The sequence below is a fragment of the Schistosoma haematobium genome, chromosome 1 (genome assembly GCF_000699445.3).
Source record: "Schistosoma haematobium chromosome 1, whole genome shotgun sequence".
NCBI classification, from domain to species: domain Eukaryota; kingdom Metazoa; phylum Platyhelminthes; class Trematoda; order Strigeidida; family Schistosomatidae; genus Schistosoma; species Schistosoma haematobium.
The window spans coordinates 13,941-29,700 of record NC_067196.1 but is presented as its reverse complement, the minus strand read 5'-3'; the positions used below and the strand labels follow the sequence as shown (position 1 = coordinate 29,700).

General features: G+C 35.0%; 1 protein-coding gene across 1 annotated transcript; it reads left to right on the top strand.

Annotated features, from left to right (window-relative positions):
* Positions 1–3,367: 3,367 nt before the first annotated feature.
* MS3_00001141 (uncharacterized protein) lies at positions 3,368–14,087 on the top strand (the record flags this gene model as incomplete). Its single annotated transcript, XM_051208643.1, has 9 exons — positions 3,368–3,437; positions 4,630–4,731; positions 6,256–6,306; positions 7,143–7,207; positions 7,885–7,951; positions 9,559–9,636; positions 12,152–12,300; positions 13,681–13,809; positions 13,860–14,087. Coding segments are annotated over 9 exons (855 nt in total), but the record flags the coding sequence as incomplete, so codon positions are not given.
* Positions 14,088–15,760: the final 1,673 nt, after the last annotated feature.

Here is a 15,760-nt window from a genome sequence, read left to right as displayed (position 1 = left end):
CGAGGCATGCTCTAACTTGGAATCCTCAAGGGAAGCGGAAAAGTAGAAGGCCAAGGAACACCATACGTCGGGAAATAGAAGCCGATATAAAAAGGATAAATAACAACTGGAGGAAGGAGCTGGAAAGGATTTCCAAGGATAGGGTTGGATGGAGAATGCTAATGAGCGGCCTATGCCTCTTTACGAGGAGTGACAGGCGTAAGTAAGTAAGTAATGACATTGCAAACGTTACTTATTTTAAAGTATGGAATGATATTTGAAAATCATCGGTCCCCTTTGTTAAGCATAATAGAGGAACAATAAAAAACTGCATGTACATTTTTCGTCGTGTGTGAATATTGTTCATTATAATATGAAACTTGGAATATCTTAATATTACAAAATTAACCATTTTTGACAAGCATTTGAAATATTGGTTGCATTAAGTGTAAAAGAACAAACCTACGTCGTCTTACGCAACAAAATGTCTATCTGAGTTATACAGATGAATATGAATAAGATCAACAGAATCAATTCACATTTAAATATACTGACGTTTAAATCCAATGTAATAAATAAACTGGTGAGTAAAATGTTTTTGTTACAGTAACTAAAGGTAATAGAGGTGCAAAAATAAATAAGGTGATTTATAATGAGTATCTATAAATAATATTGAAGGCCAAAATGTAACGACAAGACATACTTTATATGCACGTGTAGTTCTGGTTACAGCTTGTTTTATATTGCATGACCTTTGATCACGTTGATTATTTTAATCATCTTATGATAGTCACTAATATATAAAACTCACTATTCATTGAACAAACGAAAAAACGACATTTTTCACTGTATTGCACCAACGTCTTATAGATAACCCCAAGTATAACGGGATCCTTAACCCCACGCCTACTTGGTTTGATTTCTTTATTGACTGCCGAAACTAAATATTTAAAATTAACTCTTCCTTGTCGAATGATGTTCCCGTCAAAAGTCGTGTAATACGAATTGGTGTTTTAGGCGCTTTGCTCTTTTTTGTTTTCTTCAATGATATTTGTGACTATTTTTGTGTGGGTAAGCCCAATCTATGTGCAGATGATCTCTAAATAGTGTATTCACTTTTTCCTCATGAGCTTTCAGTGTGGCGTCGAGTCACGCTTGACTATGATCACCACTACAAGGAGTTTGCGTACCAGAACAGGCTAAGCCTCCGAGTGAACTCGAAGGCGATTGAAGGTTGTAGTGGGATGTATTTTTGGGCGACCTCGTGGTATCAAAAGAATACCGAGATCGTGCCAGGTTACAAGTGTGGTTACTGAGCGTAATCCAATTTGTGCTAGGTCACAACGAACATAAGAATGTATGTATTTTGGTAGAGTTAAACAAACGTGCTTATAATAATAATAATGGTTTCGATCACATCAATCTCGTTCTATTGATAAAATTTGGTCACTACAGAAGCCTCTCGCTACAAAGCGGTTTCGTTCGTGTGACTGATCGGCATACTTGCGATTGTATTACGAGAGGTTTGGTAGATCAGGAAGCGATCGTCGATCCTCGACTTGCCACCGTAGGTGTTTTACGTGAAACGGCACCAGAAGAAACGTGTTGTATTTATTGCTCGAGTTAGTGTACCACACCAGAGTAGTTTGTATTCAGGATCTGTAGATTGCATTTGTAGGGATGTATGTATGTCTTTGTTCAGAAGCTAAAATTTCATATTAAACGATGATGAAATCCGTATAATGTAGTGAGAAGACGAAGATTATCAGAACTATGTGATATATTGTTGCAATACACTGCGAGCAATCTTACCACGCATATCCTTGTTAAGAATTTTTACAAATAAAAATAAAACGTTTACTAGACTGGAAATTGGGTTAAGAGGAGTCAAGGATAATAATAGACGTAATAGTACTAATGTGAACACAATTTGATTTCTAATCACTCTGGATGATAAATCCATATTTATCAGTGTAGGTTTACGATGAGAACAAACCGTTTTTGAATACACAAAGGCGTTTCGAATTTTTTATGACTAATGTTTTAACAAACCGTAGTATACGACGTTCTACAATTTTATACAACATCACACCAGCCGTGTCATTATCAATCTTATGGCTTGTTTCGATTATAATGAGTTGTGCTGCGTAATACAACTTGTTAATGATTGATTTATGCTTTTGTTGCAATAAAAGGCTATTTCACTCACCTCTAAAGGATAAGGTGATTTAGAAAGGCTTTTTTATATCAAGACTGTAACAGGTTTAACTGTATCATGACCATTCCATCTATTCAACAATTTCAGAGGATAGCCGATTTCTGTTAATGTTTTTATTGAGGAACTTAACATTACCTTCATGGCGTGATTTGTACAAATGCCATTAAGCCTGTTGAGTAGGCACGTTATCAAACCCCGTTTGCACTGAACGAGGCAATAACTACAATAACTAAATTATTGTTCTGTCCTTGTATGTTTTCCCAATATGAAATAGTTTGACAGAATGTATTTATTGAGATAAAATAGAAATATGACAGTGTTACTTGTAACTTCCAAACAAAGTAGTTTGTGTTACTTTGATTTTAACCAGTCAAGTCAAAACAATGCTCCACTGCCAATTGTTTAACAGTTTATTACAGACAACACGTGAGCACACATTTTCAACTAAAATTCAACCAATTACTTATTTCAGAGTATTGTAAAACAACATATCCAAGTGAGATTTCACCAAATGATAGGTGGAGTCAGGAATTCCAACCAACGAGGGAAGCATAATAATCTATGTTCTTAATAGCTATAACAATATTGAATTAAGATGAGTTCATCTACTACCATTATTGGTTATCAATGTACATTGAATCAAAAAGAAACAACCAAACACTTCAAAACTCTATATAAATCTGAAAAGTTTTTTTATTGTTTTAAATTTGATTTACTCATTTGAACAAGATGCTGAGGTGAGTATTGACTGAACACACAAAGAAAATGAATTGATCCCATAAAGTGAAATTCAGTTCAATGAGATAATATTGTTTACTTCATTTAAATCATTGTAGATACAATTCTGCATCATTTAGCTTATTCATATCACTTTATTTGATCGTTGTATGGTTCTCTTCTGAATTCCTCAAATGTCAAGATATCTGTACAAAATGTCACTTAAACAGCTTAAAAGAAACAATTTTTCAAAATGATTCATATCGAATTGTAAGTCAATAATCAGATTCTAATAGACATACTCAGTCTTTTCACCATAATTATTTAATGAGAATTCGTCGTAATCAATCATATCCACTTGTAAAAGATAGTCCTAATATATTCACTGCACCTCAAGTGAGTTGACTACATTTTGTGGTGGAGGTACTTATTCAAATATTTACGTCTGTTTAGTATGTTGCCTTGAACTTCCCGTTTAAATATTACGATCGCCATGTGAATGACCTTCTTATTCATCGTTATGGTAAGTCAATAATTTTTTCACTTTTTATTGGAACTAAAACGGTTACTAAGTATTCTTGGTCAGATTTCTGTTCAAAAATCAAAGTTGATTCCATTTTTTTTTGATAGAGTTTTGTTCTCTGAGCTGGATGGTTTAGTTTTGGAGCTTTCATTGTTCTTCTGGACGACATCATAATGAGCACAAACTTTCGGTAGAAGTGAAGTGGTGGAATTTCTCCATATGCGTTTCACATATTGTTCTGTACACCTTGATGTTAATTGGTTTTTATTGACCTAAAATTTTTTATTGTTTACTTCTTTGTTTTGGTTGTGTCTTCTATTGGTTTGATTATTGTCCCTATACTTGTGCATGATTTTTCTGATTGGTTGATAAATTCGATTGATTTCAATATGCTTGTTGATTGCTGATTGACCTGAGTGCCAAGCTTCAAAAATTCTCCAGTGTTTTTGAAATTTTCTCTGCCCAATGTTTCCACATTTTTCCGATCGAATGAGTGTACGCAGTCGTCCACGTGTATTGACATAAGTGAGGAAATATCATGGCGTTTGACTGCTAATTGATGTTTATGTAGACGAAGGAGAAGAGGGCGTCCGCTTTGTCAGATTTCTTTAGTGAATCAGTTTTATGCTTCTTTTTTTAACATCCTGATAATTCTTGCCAAATTGAACGCTATATTCGTTTCCTAAGCTATTCACATAACCCTCAAAGCTAGAACTGTACAACGATCTGAACACGAGAGAGAAGTCGCAAAGTATGCAAGATGTACTTTACTCCAAGGTTCATTTCAATCCATAAAGAATGTAGGGTTTTAAAATATTTGAGATGTACTTGGTTGGCTTGAAGATTCTGGAATGCTACTAAACAAAGAAGCAGTATAGCAGTCATCCAATCAGAATCTCTACATGTAACGATTCACTTCCTGAGTATTTTTGACTAAAACGTTAAGTGAACGCTGATTGGACTAAACGCATCTTAGTGTTTCCTGATTTTTGCTTGTATTTTGCGAGAAATTTGCTGGATCACGCCAGTACATCCAAAACGTCGTCAATTATCTTTTCTTGTTCAAAGTTTAAATAGTGTTTGGTGCCTTTCAACAATCCGGATTCAGTCCATACAGTTCATTTAAGTTCATTTCAATGTCTTTTATTCATTCAACATAAGATGATCAATCATGTTGCTTGTTTCTATTAAGGAAATGAAGGTTTAATAAATATATTCAGCGAAAAATACATTGGAAGAATTTCAAATCGGTTAAAAGATATAACGAAATTGATATTTGAAGTTTTGAATGAAAGTAAGATTTGTTTTATTTAGTTTTAGTTCGTTTTGTATCCTTCCATCACATTCATTTTGCATAAATGATATCTCACCGACATGACACTTCTTGGTAGATCAAATGAATCATTCTGCTCATATGTGAAACAATAAGCTGTGTTATGAGTGAAATGAGTTTGGATTATTGAAGCCTATGAACTATCAAGATATAGTAGATACCCTCCAGTACCTTTCTAGCATCTCCAGGACTCCTATAGATTCAATATCTTTTGAGCTACTGTCTGTGACCATTGAATATTCAACTTTGTCACTTTGTAATCATATTTGTATGATTATAATCTTCAAATTCTGATACAATTGATCAATAAACAACGATGAATAGTCTACAAGAACAAGATGGGCGAGACTCTAATTCGTGGACGAGCCAATCAGAAGCGTTTTAACGACTTCAAGATTAAGGCGCCTAATTCAGTGCTTACTGCTAACGTACAATCAGTTCACAGGGAATCTTGTACACAACGCGATAATTGAGCGGCTATTGCAAATGAAAAGTCGAGACTATAATTTGTGTACGAGACAATCAGGTATGAGTTATTAGATCTCGGATTTTAACGTTAAAGCCTTTCAAGCTTTCGGCTAAATAAATTTCTGGCATTATAGCTGATGTCATTTTGTGATGAAAACCCCATACATAATTCCTAACTAATGTGAATTACGACAATTATCGCGAACTGGATAATAAAAGCACTATCGACACCGGCTGCAGCCAGGTACTACAATTCAAATGGATGTTTGGAGAGCGTACAGACTCTTATATAGGCATGGTTGTGTGCATCGTGTCGTTGTCCAAAAGTATCATTTCGTGCACTCAACAACCGGAGTGCACATAAACAGAATTGAAGCTATGTGTTCGAGGCTGAGATAGTTTTTGAAACTTTATCATGACTCCAGATGCTGACTATTCTGTAGCCATATGGATGATTTCCTCTACTACATGCATTAGGATTTTAGAACCTCTGAACCTCTTTCTAACCTTAACAAGTTTTAGAGTCACGTATAAGAAAGAAGTGTGTTCGCTTTATTTCCTTGGTTTTGTATAACATATTTTAATTCTATACTGACTGTTTGCTGATTGCCTAATATTTCTCAAAGTCACTTAAGATTCGTTCAAAGGTCGTCCATAAATTAGAGTCCCGCCGTGAAGAATAACGGGATTTCAGAAAACGATTTCGTATGAGAATTTTTGGATAGATATTAAAGATATTACTCAGTCTAAAGCTCCTAGAATAAGTTTTACGAGTGTGAAGTATTCTTCTCAATTCACGGAATTGAAACGTTTTCCATATCTCTGAAATGATAAAATTCTTTGAAATGTCTTCAAAAGAGATGATTAGGCATTTCATTACACCAATTCATTGAAATCTAGGAATGCAATCATGATTTATATGAAAAGGTAGTCGATGTTAAGACGTTCATCGATTGAAAGGGAAAGATATTCATTATGCAGATATTTAAACATGTATTTGGATCTTCATTATTTCAGAAGGATTATTGGTTGTCAAATCGTATTTTGTGAAAACAGTTAATGGTACAGGTGAGTAAACGCTGAATGATCTTTTAAGTACACGTGTGAAATGTTTTTAATAACACCTTCAATCCAAACAAACCAAGTCATTCAAAAATAGACAACAGAAAGAAGGTGCTACTATTCTGAGAAATGAGTGTAGAATAATATGTGAGATCCATCATGATCTTGAAAAGACTAGATTTGACGACTAATAAATAGAACATCAAGGATAAACGAAGTCAAAATCTTATATCACTTCACGGAAAACGAATGTAGAGATTCCTTTACGTTTACAAGCTTCAATGGAACTTGACGATTGGTCTGTATTTCAAAATAAGTGATTTGTGTTGTGTTGGTCAAAGAGCCATTTCTGCACATAACACATCCATTCGTCGCATAATCATTCACCTTACAAAAATCTTAAACACAACCTATCTGAAGCTATTCGTTTCTCATTTATAACAAATAAACACTATGGTCAAAGTCCGTCGGCGATTAAAATTTCTGTATGTTACGCAACCAATTGAATTTTCAAGTTACATTTGTAAGCAAACAATCCTCAACTCATGTTATATGTACTAAGAATTGAACTTTTCAAAGGATGTGATAGAAAATATTACGTACATGTGAATACAACGCCGTTTGACAATTGATTTAATAGGTGCATGCACAGTTTTTTCATATGACGTTCAATTGAACGTATTTATTGAGAATTCAACTGAAGAAAGCATTCGAGTCGACACGATAATTATCCACTGAAATCTGATCACTTTGTGAGTATGCTTATATGATATTTCTTCTAATAATACCTTGATCAATATTTATCTCTCAAATTTTAAGTACCGATAGTCTTCTTATTGTAGAGGTTACAGCCAAGATAACCAATCTGATACACCCGAATGGGAAGATATCTTTCTACTATGATAACGTAAGTTGCACAATTGAATAGAAATATAGTTTTGTTTCAGATACTTCAGATTTTTCTAGTATTTCATCCTAATCAATACTGTCAAATGTATTTGGTTACATTGAACACGGTGGAATGAGATCAACATTTTGAAATGTGCAGACAGACTATTTGACACAATTGGTAATCCGTTAATGGCACACTTTATTCAAGCACTTAATGAAATCAGTGAATAATTAGATGTTAAGTGCTCTTAAAAGAAACAATGATGTGTTTGTGCCAAATATTATCAGTGTGCAGTAGAGAACTGTACGGAAAACGTCGTAGTTTGTTAAGCATTATTTCACCTTCTGAAGGTCGACTGTTTGGATAGTTCACTGTTGAATATTCCAAGCTCACCATTCTTTTAGTTGTCTCAATCACATTTTATTTTAACAGACGTATTTATCTAACAGTGTGTCGCCAATTTTCATGATAGAGAGACTGACAACTGCAGTATTTCAGAACACCTATGTAGACTAGCTGCATCATACTCCTAAGGAAACTGAAAAAATCAGTATGCTTACTGTAAGTAAGATACGGTGTCTTTGAATAAGATAATTTGAATGATTACACATTAGTTTAACGAATAATTAATTTTGATGTGACAGGGTATGTGTCATCAAATCTTCACTCGACCTTCAAACACGTTTTTCTAGATCCCCACGGAAATCAAAGAAAGCGAGCAGGAATCGAAAATCAGTGCTGATATAAAGTGTGAAACACGTAAGGAACATTTCAACGAATTTTGTAAATATTGTAATTTGCGGTGGCATACATCATCAACCATCGGTTTTCCGAGCCTACATTAACCGGATATCTTGAACAAAACAACTAAGGTTTATGAATGACTTTATCGCAAAAGTGTCGATGAATATTCAGAGACAGATAACATTTACGTTACCGATTGATAGGTCAAGACAAGGACATATGAATAACGATATTAAGCACACAATATATTTACTCATTTATTCATTCACAGTACGACAGTCACACATGTAGTCCTCAGTCATATCTTCACAAAATCCAAAAGTAAGTGTGTTTTGCATGAAGCACAAATAAGTGAATGATACATGGAAATGGTGTTCCCTTTGTAAAATGTTCATTTACATATTCATATATTATTGAAAGATGAAGCTGAGTTTCAACACAAGCATCGAGTGTAAGTGGTTAGGTGTGATACAGTGTTTAATGATCGAATGTGAGTACATGCACCAAATGTTTGGTCAACTGGTACATGTTGATTGTTTGAATTGCATTAGAGTCTTTAAGCAGTGAAGATAATTTCCGTTTTTGTGTTGCTTTTTTGAATCTCAACATTGAAGTTTAAGACTGCGATTGATCAGTGTTGTGTTGATAAGTGTGCATCCCATTAGGATTGTTCCGATGTTGCTTTAAATCACAAGCATTGTGAGCAAAGATAGATGGTGACTAGCATTAGAATCAATTTCGGTTTCAAATATCGATGATAAGATGCAATAAATATTGCGAAAATGAATCAGTACTTCACGTTGTTGTATGAGCTAGTGTATATCTGGACTAAGTAGCTGAGTGGACAAAGGGATGGCGTTTGAAGTGATTGGCGCTGCGTTTCAGTTTAAGAATGAACATTTACTCTGAGATCCCGGTATATCCAGCTAAAATGCCCAAATGATAGCAAACTGTCACGTGTTAATGATTGCACTCCTAACCATCATTCGTCTTTGGTTTGTAAATACTATATATTGCCTTGTAGGGCCAGTGAAATGTAACTAAGCCCTAGCCGAATCATCAGGCAGTTGAGTCACTGAATATCGAACAGATTATCGATCACTGCCTAGGTCAAGGACAACCAACGCGCACTAGCTAGTCGTACGCAATAGAATAAGTAGATAAGCGGATTAAGGGACGACGTCTAATGTGTATGGTGCTGCGTTTCAGTTTAACAGTGAAAACTAACTCTGAGATTCCGGTATAACTAGCTAAATGCACTGCTAACCATCATTCTTCCTTGGTTTGTTATTACTGTATATTGCCTAATTGTGTTTTGTAATGTTAATTAACCTGTAACAATTTTGAAGTATTTTTGCAGATGCCGTACTGAATTCCTTGTAAAATAACTTTGAAATTCATCTATCTCTTTTATTACTCAACGGTTAAAAATTGATCAGTTCCGAATTTCAGAGCAAAGGGAACCATAATTTTAGGGATGTTTAATGCTAACCAATGATCCCATATGAAGAAGTTTTCAGTTTCTTATTTAGAGTGCTCTTTACTTGGTGCAAACAACTTGTTATACTTACAAAAGTAATTAAGTTTTTAAGTGTCTTTTTGTGTTCAACTTATCATACCAGATAATGTGTCAGATGAAATATATGTTCCTGGTGAGTGGATCAAACCTGGAACGTTGGTGGAGTATGAAGCTTTTGGGAGTATGTTAAACTTTATTTATTCTGCACTAACTATTTTCATACTTGCAGACATCAATTTTGTCTCATCAAATTGAAAATTCTATATGTACTTTTGATCAAATGACTCTTCATTAACAACTAATAACTACACTTTAATTCACTAATGAATATTAAATATAATAAACGCCACATTTTTAATCAATATTGAAGGCTTCATATCGATGGAACTTACCTTGGCACATAGACTCAAAACGATAGATGAAATGATAATAATCATGAAAACGACTAAGTGTAAGTGACTCGTTTGCGCACTGACGAGGAAGCGTCCGTTTTATTTTGAGACACGTGATATCGAATAAACCTGCGGCATTGAAGTTGCGAAAACACACCGTAAAAGTTAAATCGATTGACCGATTTCCAAATTTTGTGCTTTGTCATGCAAATCTAATGAACTGAACATGTCGACAAGCCATATTTTCAAATTATAATTTATCTCAGCTAGTTTCAGAACTATGGAATTCCTAAGAAGATAGTTAACATCATACGGACTACTCGTGATGTATTAAAATGAAAAATAGTGCATGGAAAACAGCTCACAGACTCGTTTAAAACAAATTCCTGCGCCACGCAAGGTCGCCTTTTCTCACCCTTCGTCCTTCTCCTGGTGATCGCCTGGATCGTACAGACGTCAACATCTGGGGGAAAACATGGGATACAGTGGAAAGCTAGAATGCAGTTCGACGATATAGACTTCGCAGATGATCCGACTCTACTGCCACACACGCAACAACAAATGCAGGAGAAAACGATCAGTATAGCAGCAGTCTCAGCAGTAGTAGGTCTCAACATACACGAAGGTAAAAGCAATATTCTCCGAAGCAACACAGCACGCAACTATGGAGTCACACATGACGGAGAAGCTATGGAGGCTGTAAAACCCTTAACATATCAAAGCATCATCATTGGTGAACACGGCGGATCTGATGCACATGTAGATGTGGGAATCTGTAAAGCAAGAGCAACATATCTACATATGAAGAACATCTGAAATTCAAGAGAACTTTCAACCGACACGAAGGTAAGACGTTTTCATAGAAATATCAAGATAGTTCTACCGTGTGAGGCGGAAACTTGGAGAACTACGAAAGCCATCATCCAGAAGATACAAGTGTTTACTTAAAGATGGCGAACTTACTTTGGATCCTTTGTCTAGACATTATCGGCATTAAGCTACTGTGGGAGAGAAGAAATCAGATTCCAACGGAGAAAGAAATCAGGAAGAACTGCTGGAAGTGAATAGAGCACATATTGAGCAAAGCTCGCAACTGCGTCACAAGGCAAGCCTTAACTTGAAATATTCAGAGACAAAGGAGAAGAATTAGACCGAAGAAAACATTTCGCTGAGAAATGGAGACAGAAATGAGAAGGATGAACAACAATTGGATAGAAGTAGAATAAAAGGCGTAGTCAGAGTGGGTCAGAGAATGCTGATCGACGGACTATGTTCCATTCGGGTTAACAGGAGTAAGCATGTAAGTAGATAAGTAAGTTACAGAACTGATGTCACTGTGTGAAAATGCATTTTTTCCCATGAACATGTACATTGAGTAACTACGAACAAATTTTGGTTCACCACGTGTTAGACCTTTGAAATAACATTTCGACTAGTGAGAGAATGATTCCATGATCTAATGGTAAGATCACCTCTAATATCCGTCGAATAAAATATTACTTTTATCATCGATGAACTTTTGTTGATCCAACTGATCTGATGTAATGACGCACGGCGTGTAGACCAGAATGTGGCAACATGCATCGATATCTTTAGTCATAGCAATTAGACTGAAATCTTATCAAGAAAAATATAGTTCCTGTTTGAGAAAACACCATGACACTTCCTCTATTGTTCCAATGAGTTAACAAAATTGAAAATGAATGTTTAGTCAAAAAACAACTGACTTTCTTAAACTGATTTCAATCAGAAAACTGATTGCACGAAAAGAAACTGTACAACCATCAAACGTCCAATGCCGTACGCTTTACTGAACACAGTGACAGCAGTGTGTGTATTTTAAGCGTTCTGGCACGAGACTGAGGGCCCTGGGTCGGAATCCCGCGAACAGGATCGTGGATGCGAACTGCTGATGAGGAGTCCCACAATAGGACGAAACGACCGTCCAGTGCTTCCAGGTTTTCAATGGTGGTCTAACATTAATCGGTTCATGATCTCAATCAAAAGTGTGTGTACATGTCTGAATGTAAGCAGTTTATTGAAATTCATCAAATTTACCTGTCGTAATACATTGCTCATGCTTGACATTTGAAGTAGTTTCATTCAATTGAAATACAATGTTGTGAAACATATTTTAAATTGAAAGCATACTTAATACTGTGTCGTGATTCGCGGTGAAAATGTCCCGGTGAATTAAATAGTTCAAAATCATAATTGTATCATTGAGTTATTGTTATATGTTTTTATAATTCACTTATCTTTTGTTTGATAACTTGACATTAAATCACCGTATTCTTTTCATAGAGATTTGTCCAAAATACAATTCGATAAAAAAATGCAAAAAAGCAACAACATCAAATATAACATGTATTTGGTGTGAAAAAGCCAACAAATGCATTGAAAGTAATGATCAGAATACTCATAAATTGAAAGTTGATGATTGCTATGTTGAGGTAAGTAATTGTATTATTTCACGGGTTGTTTACAATATCACCAAATTCCGTAATCTGAGAAAATGGTTTTAACTGAAAAAAAGGTGTTTTTACCAATATGAACTGATGTGTGTTCCTTCAGTAACTAAACTAAAGCTTTATATACCTTGACGATACCTTATCATATAAGAGCAAATTGTTTTCTTTTTCATGGACACGGTAAACAATGGATCAAAGCGTCGCCTATCACCGGGGCCTGGAAGTATGATAGTTATCCGGTTCATTGAATGTGTCGTTCTTTCAGATGTCCGACATAAATCCGTAGATCTATGTGAATTTTTACAAAATACCGATGGAACCAGTTTGAGTGAAGTAGCTTAACCTGTTGAGAATTGAATCTCATGCACTGATATTTGGTGGGAGTTTATAGATTCTCATTCCTGAGGTCATGAACAAGGGTTTCTTATTCTGTGTTGCGAAACACGTAATGTTTGTAAGGAGTGCTTCAATGAGACAATAAATTATAAGTTTACTAGTATAGGGGTTGCGGAGATTATTACGTTTTTGATTGAGATCATGAAAAGATTGATTTTAGACCACCTCTGAAAACCTGGAAGCACTGGACGGCCGTTTCGTTCTGTTGTGAGACTCCTCAGCCGCACGCGTCTTGCGACCGGGATCGTTGATGCTTCTATGTTTCCAAAGGTGGTCCAACATTAATCGGTTCATGATTTCAATCAAAAACTTATTAATCTCCACAAACCCTGTACGAGTAATCAACATGTGCTCACCAGAAACTAGCTTCGTGAGGGGATTCTCGGAGTTCTAGTGAGAAGCCGTGACCGGTAGAGCTAATGCATATCGCATAAAGACAAGTATCTACCTCAGTACAATGCAAGATGTTCGCGCAATTTCGTGGATTGATTGATGTTAGATACTATCACCAATGGATGCCCGCTCAACTGTCCAGTAGATTAAGCATTCGTGAGCGGGAATGAAGGCCTTCTGTTCGAATCCCGCGAGCGGGATCGTGGATGCGCACTGCTGAGAAGTCCTACAATAGATAAAACGGCCCTCCAGTGCTTCCAGATTTCCAAAGGTGGTCTAACATCTATCGGCTCATGATCTCAATCAAAATTAAAAGTTTATTTATTTATGTTCAAATTGTGATTAGATAAGACATCCAGAATACAATTTTCATCACAAAATGAGTCGTCAATAAGTTGTAGGATGGTGTATATTTCTTGCACTGATTCTTGAATCGGTAGTAGATGTTCTAAATGATTATACAAATGCAGATTTTGTAACTATTTGTGGAATTCTCTCCTGATCATTTTTACTGAAACTATCGTATAATGATGATGATGTTTAGTATTCAATGCCACCGTTTTGTTTATTCAGGAGAGTTTGGATGTTAACGATTTGAGTGCACCAACTCCCATCAAACATGATGAAAAAACATTGAAGATCACCGAATTTCAGTTTGCAGAAAAGCTCAAGAAAATTTTCGAAGAAACTGCTCAACATTTGGTAAATATTGGTTATTTAGTAATAAATGCTACTTATTTTTCTCCCTTCAGACTATGACTGTCAATACAACCGTAGGGAATATACAGAACAAATTATATCTGTACTTGTACATTTTGATTATTTTAGTCGTCTATCCAGTTGTTATATATATCGGTTGTATAATTTGGAGATGGCTCCATTACAGTACTGATTGATTCTCAGACCAAGTTGTATTTATCGAGTATTTTAATAGAAAAGTTTAGATTTTATTATTCGTTTGAACAATTTTTCAATGGAATTATGTACATTCGTATTCTTGTTTATGTAATAACTGATGTACTCTTGTTGATAAAATAATAAACATGACTTTCAATATTTGTATAATTGTCTTCATTCATTAGACACTAACTTGTTCTACGAAAGTTCCACAGTATTTGACATTTAAATTAGTAGTACGTATATACGTGATTTCGTAATCATTGCAACGAATAATGAGTCCGTTGTCAATGTTCGATTCGATGACGTCTCACTACTAAAATACAGAATTTCGAATTTACAACGGTCATTGATTTAGAGTGATTTGTTATATTACCTTATCAATACACAATTAGATACTTCCATCATTTGATACTTGATAATTCAAAGTTTACTAAAAGTTAGGTGACAAACTATTATTAACTTGATGTCATCAAAATTAATTATGATTTCTTCCATGATTCTATAGTTGTCATGGTCAGTTGTTTTAATCAAAACTTACTCTTTAGAAAAGCCTAACATGAAGTAGTCTCCTTCAGGTTGTCAATTATTTCATTCGAATGTTGATCTTTAGAAAAGACTGAAATAAAGTCGTCATAATCAGTTTAACGAAAGATTTTGATGCTTTGATTGCAGAGTTGATATCTGCATGTAATAAATGCTGTCGAGGGATGAATTTCGGCATTGCACATTGAATTTCAGTTTTCTGGTACACATATACTTCACAGTTGAACTTGAAGATGTTTCTCGTCACCATCATAATTCTAAAACGTTCTGTAAAGATGACTTAAAAGACATTTTTCTACAGATTCACAGAGTTAAAATTTTATCAGTTTTGTCGACGATCGCGATTCTTTTTGGTCTATCAAAACAAATTAACTTGAAATTTGGTTTTATGTAGTGCATCAGCGATACTTGAGAAAAGGATGAAGAGGACAGTCAGTTACCTTACAGCTTTTGAAGTTTGCAAAGATTTCAATATATGCGTTAAGCGTGAAATATTGTTTGATCAGAGATATATTGCTGTCTTGAGTCATTTGATTGAGATAAAATATGGCGTAAACCAATGTACGTGATCAGATTGTGTATTTGATCTCGAAAGTCTAGAACATTTTGTTCTAGTTTATTATTTTGGAATCGACATAAAGTGACTAGCTTTATTTGTAGACGTTGTTGAATATTGTTACCGTTTTTTACCGATTTTAACAAGAGCCTTGCTTGATAAATCCACTGAAAATGTTTTAAAGTGATGGAGTACTTTGTGCAATCTTTGCTTTTCACCTTGAACGTTGTTGTGGTTTCGAGTGTATAATCGATAATTTACATGTAATCCAATAGGAGTCAAGTAATGTTACAATTACAAAAATAAGACTGACATGAACAAATATCGGACCACAAATCCCATTTCATTTATCTCTAGGATTAGGGAAAAAAGTTGCGAGTGACAAACTCTCCGGCTATTAACTCGTTGAAAAATTTATCAGATTCTGAACATGGATTTTTAAAAATCGCTCTTGTATGACGTGTTACTTTCACTAATATAAATCAGTCTTCACCCGACGAAACCATGCATGTCTAGTCTGAGTGCTATACATTGATATTTCAAAAGCCTTAGACATGGTTATCCACCAACTTCTTATAGATAACCTCAAGTGTTAGGGATCCTTAACCCCACGCCTACTTGGTTTGATTTCTTTATTAACTGCCGAAACTAAAT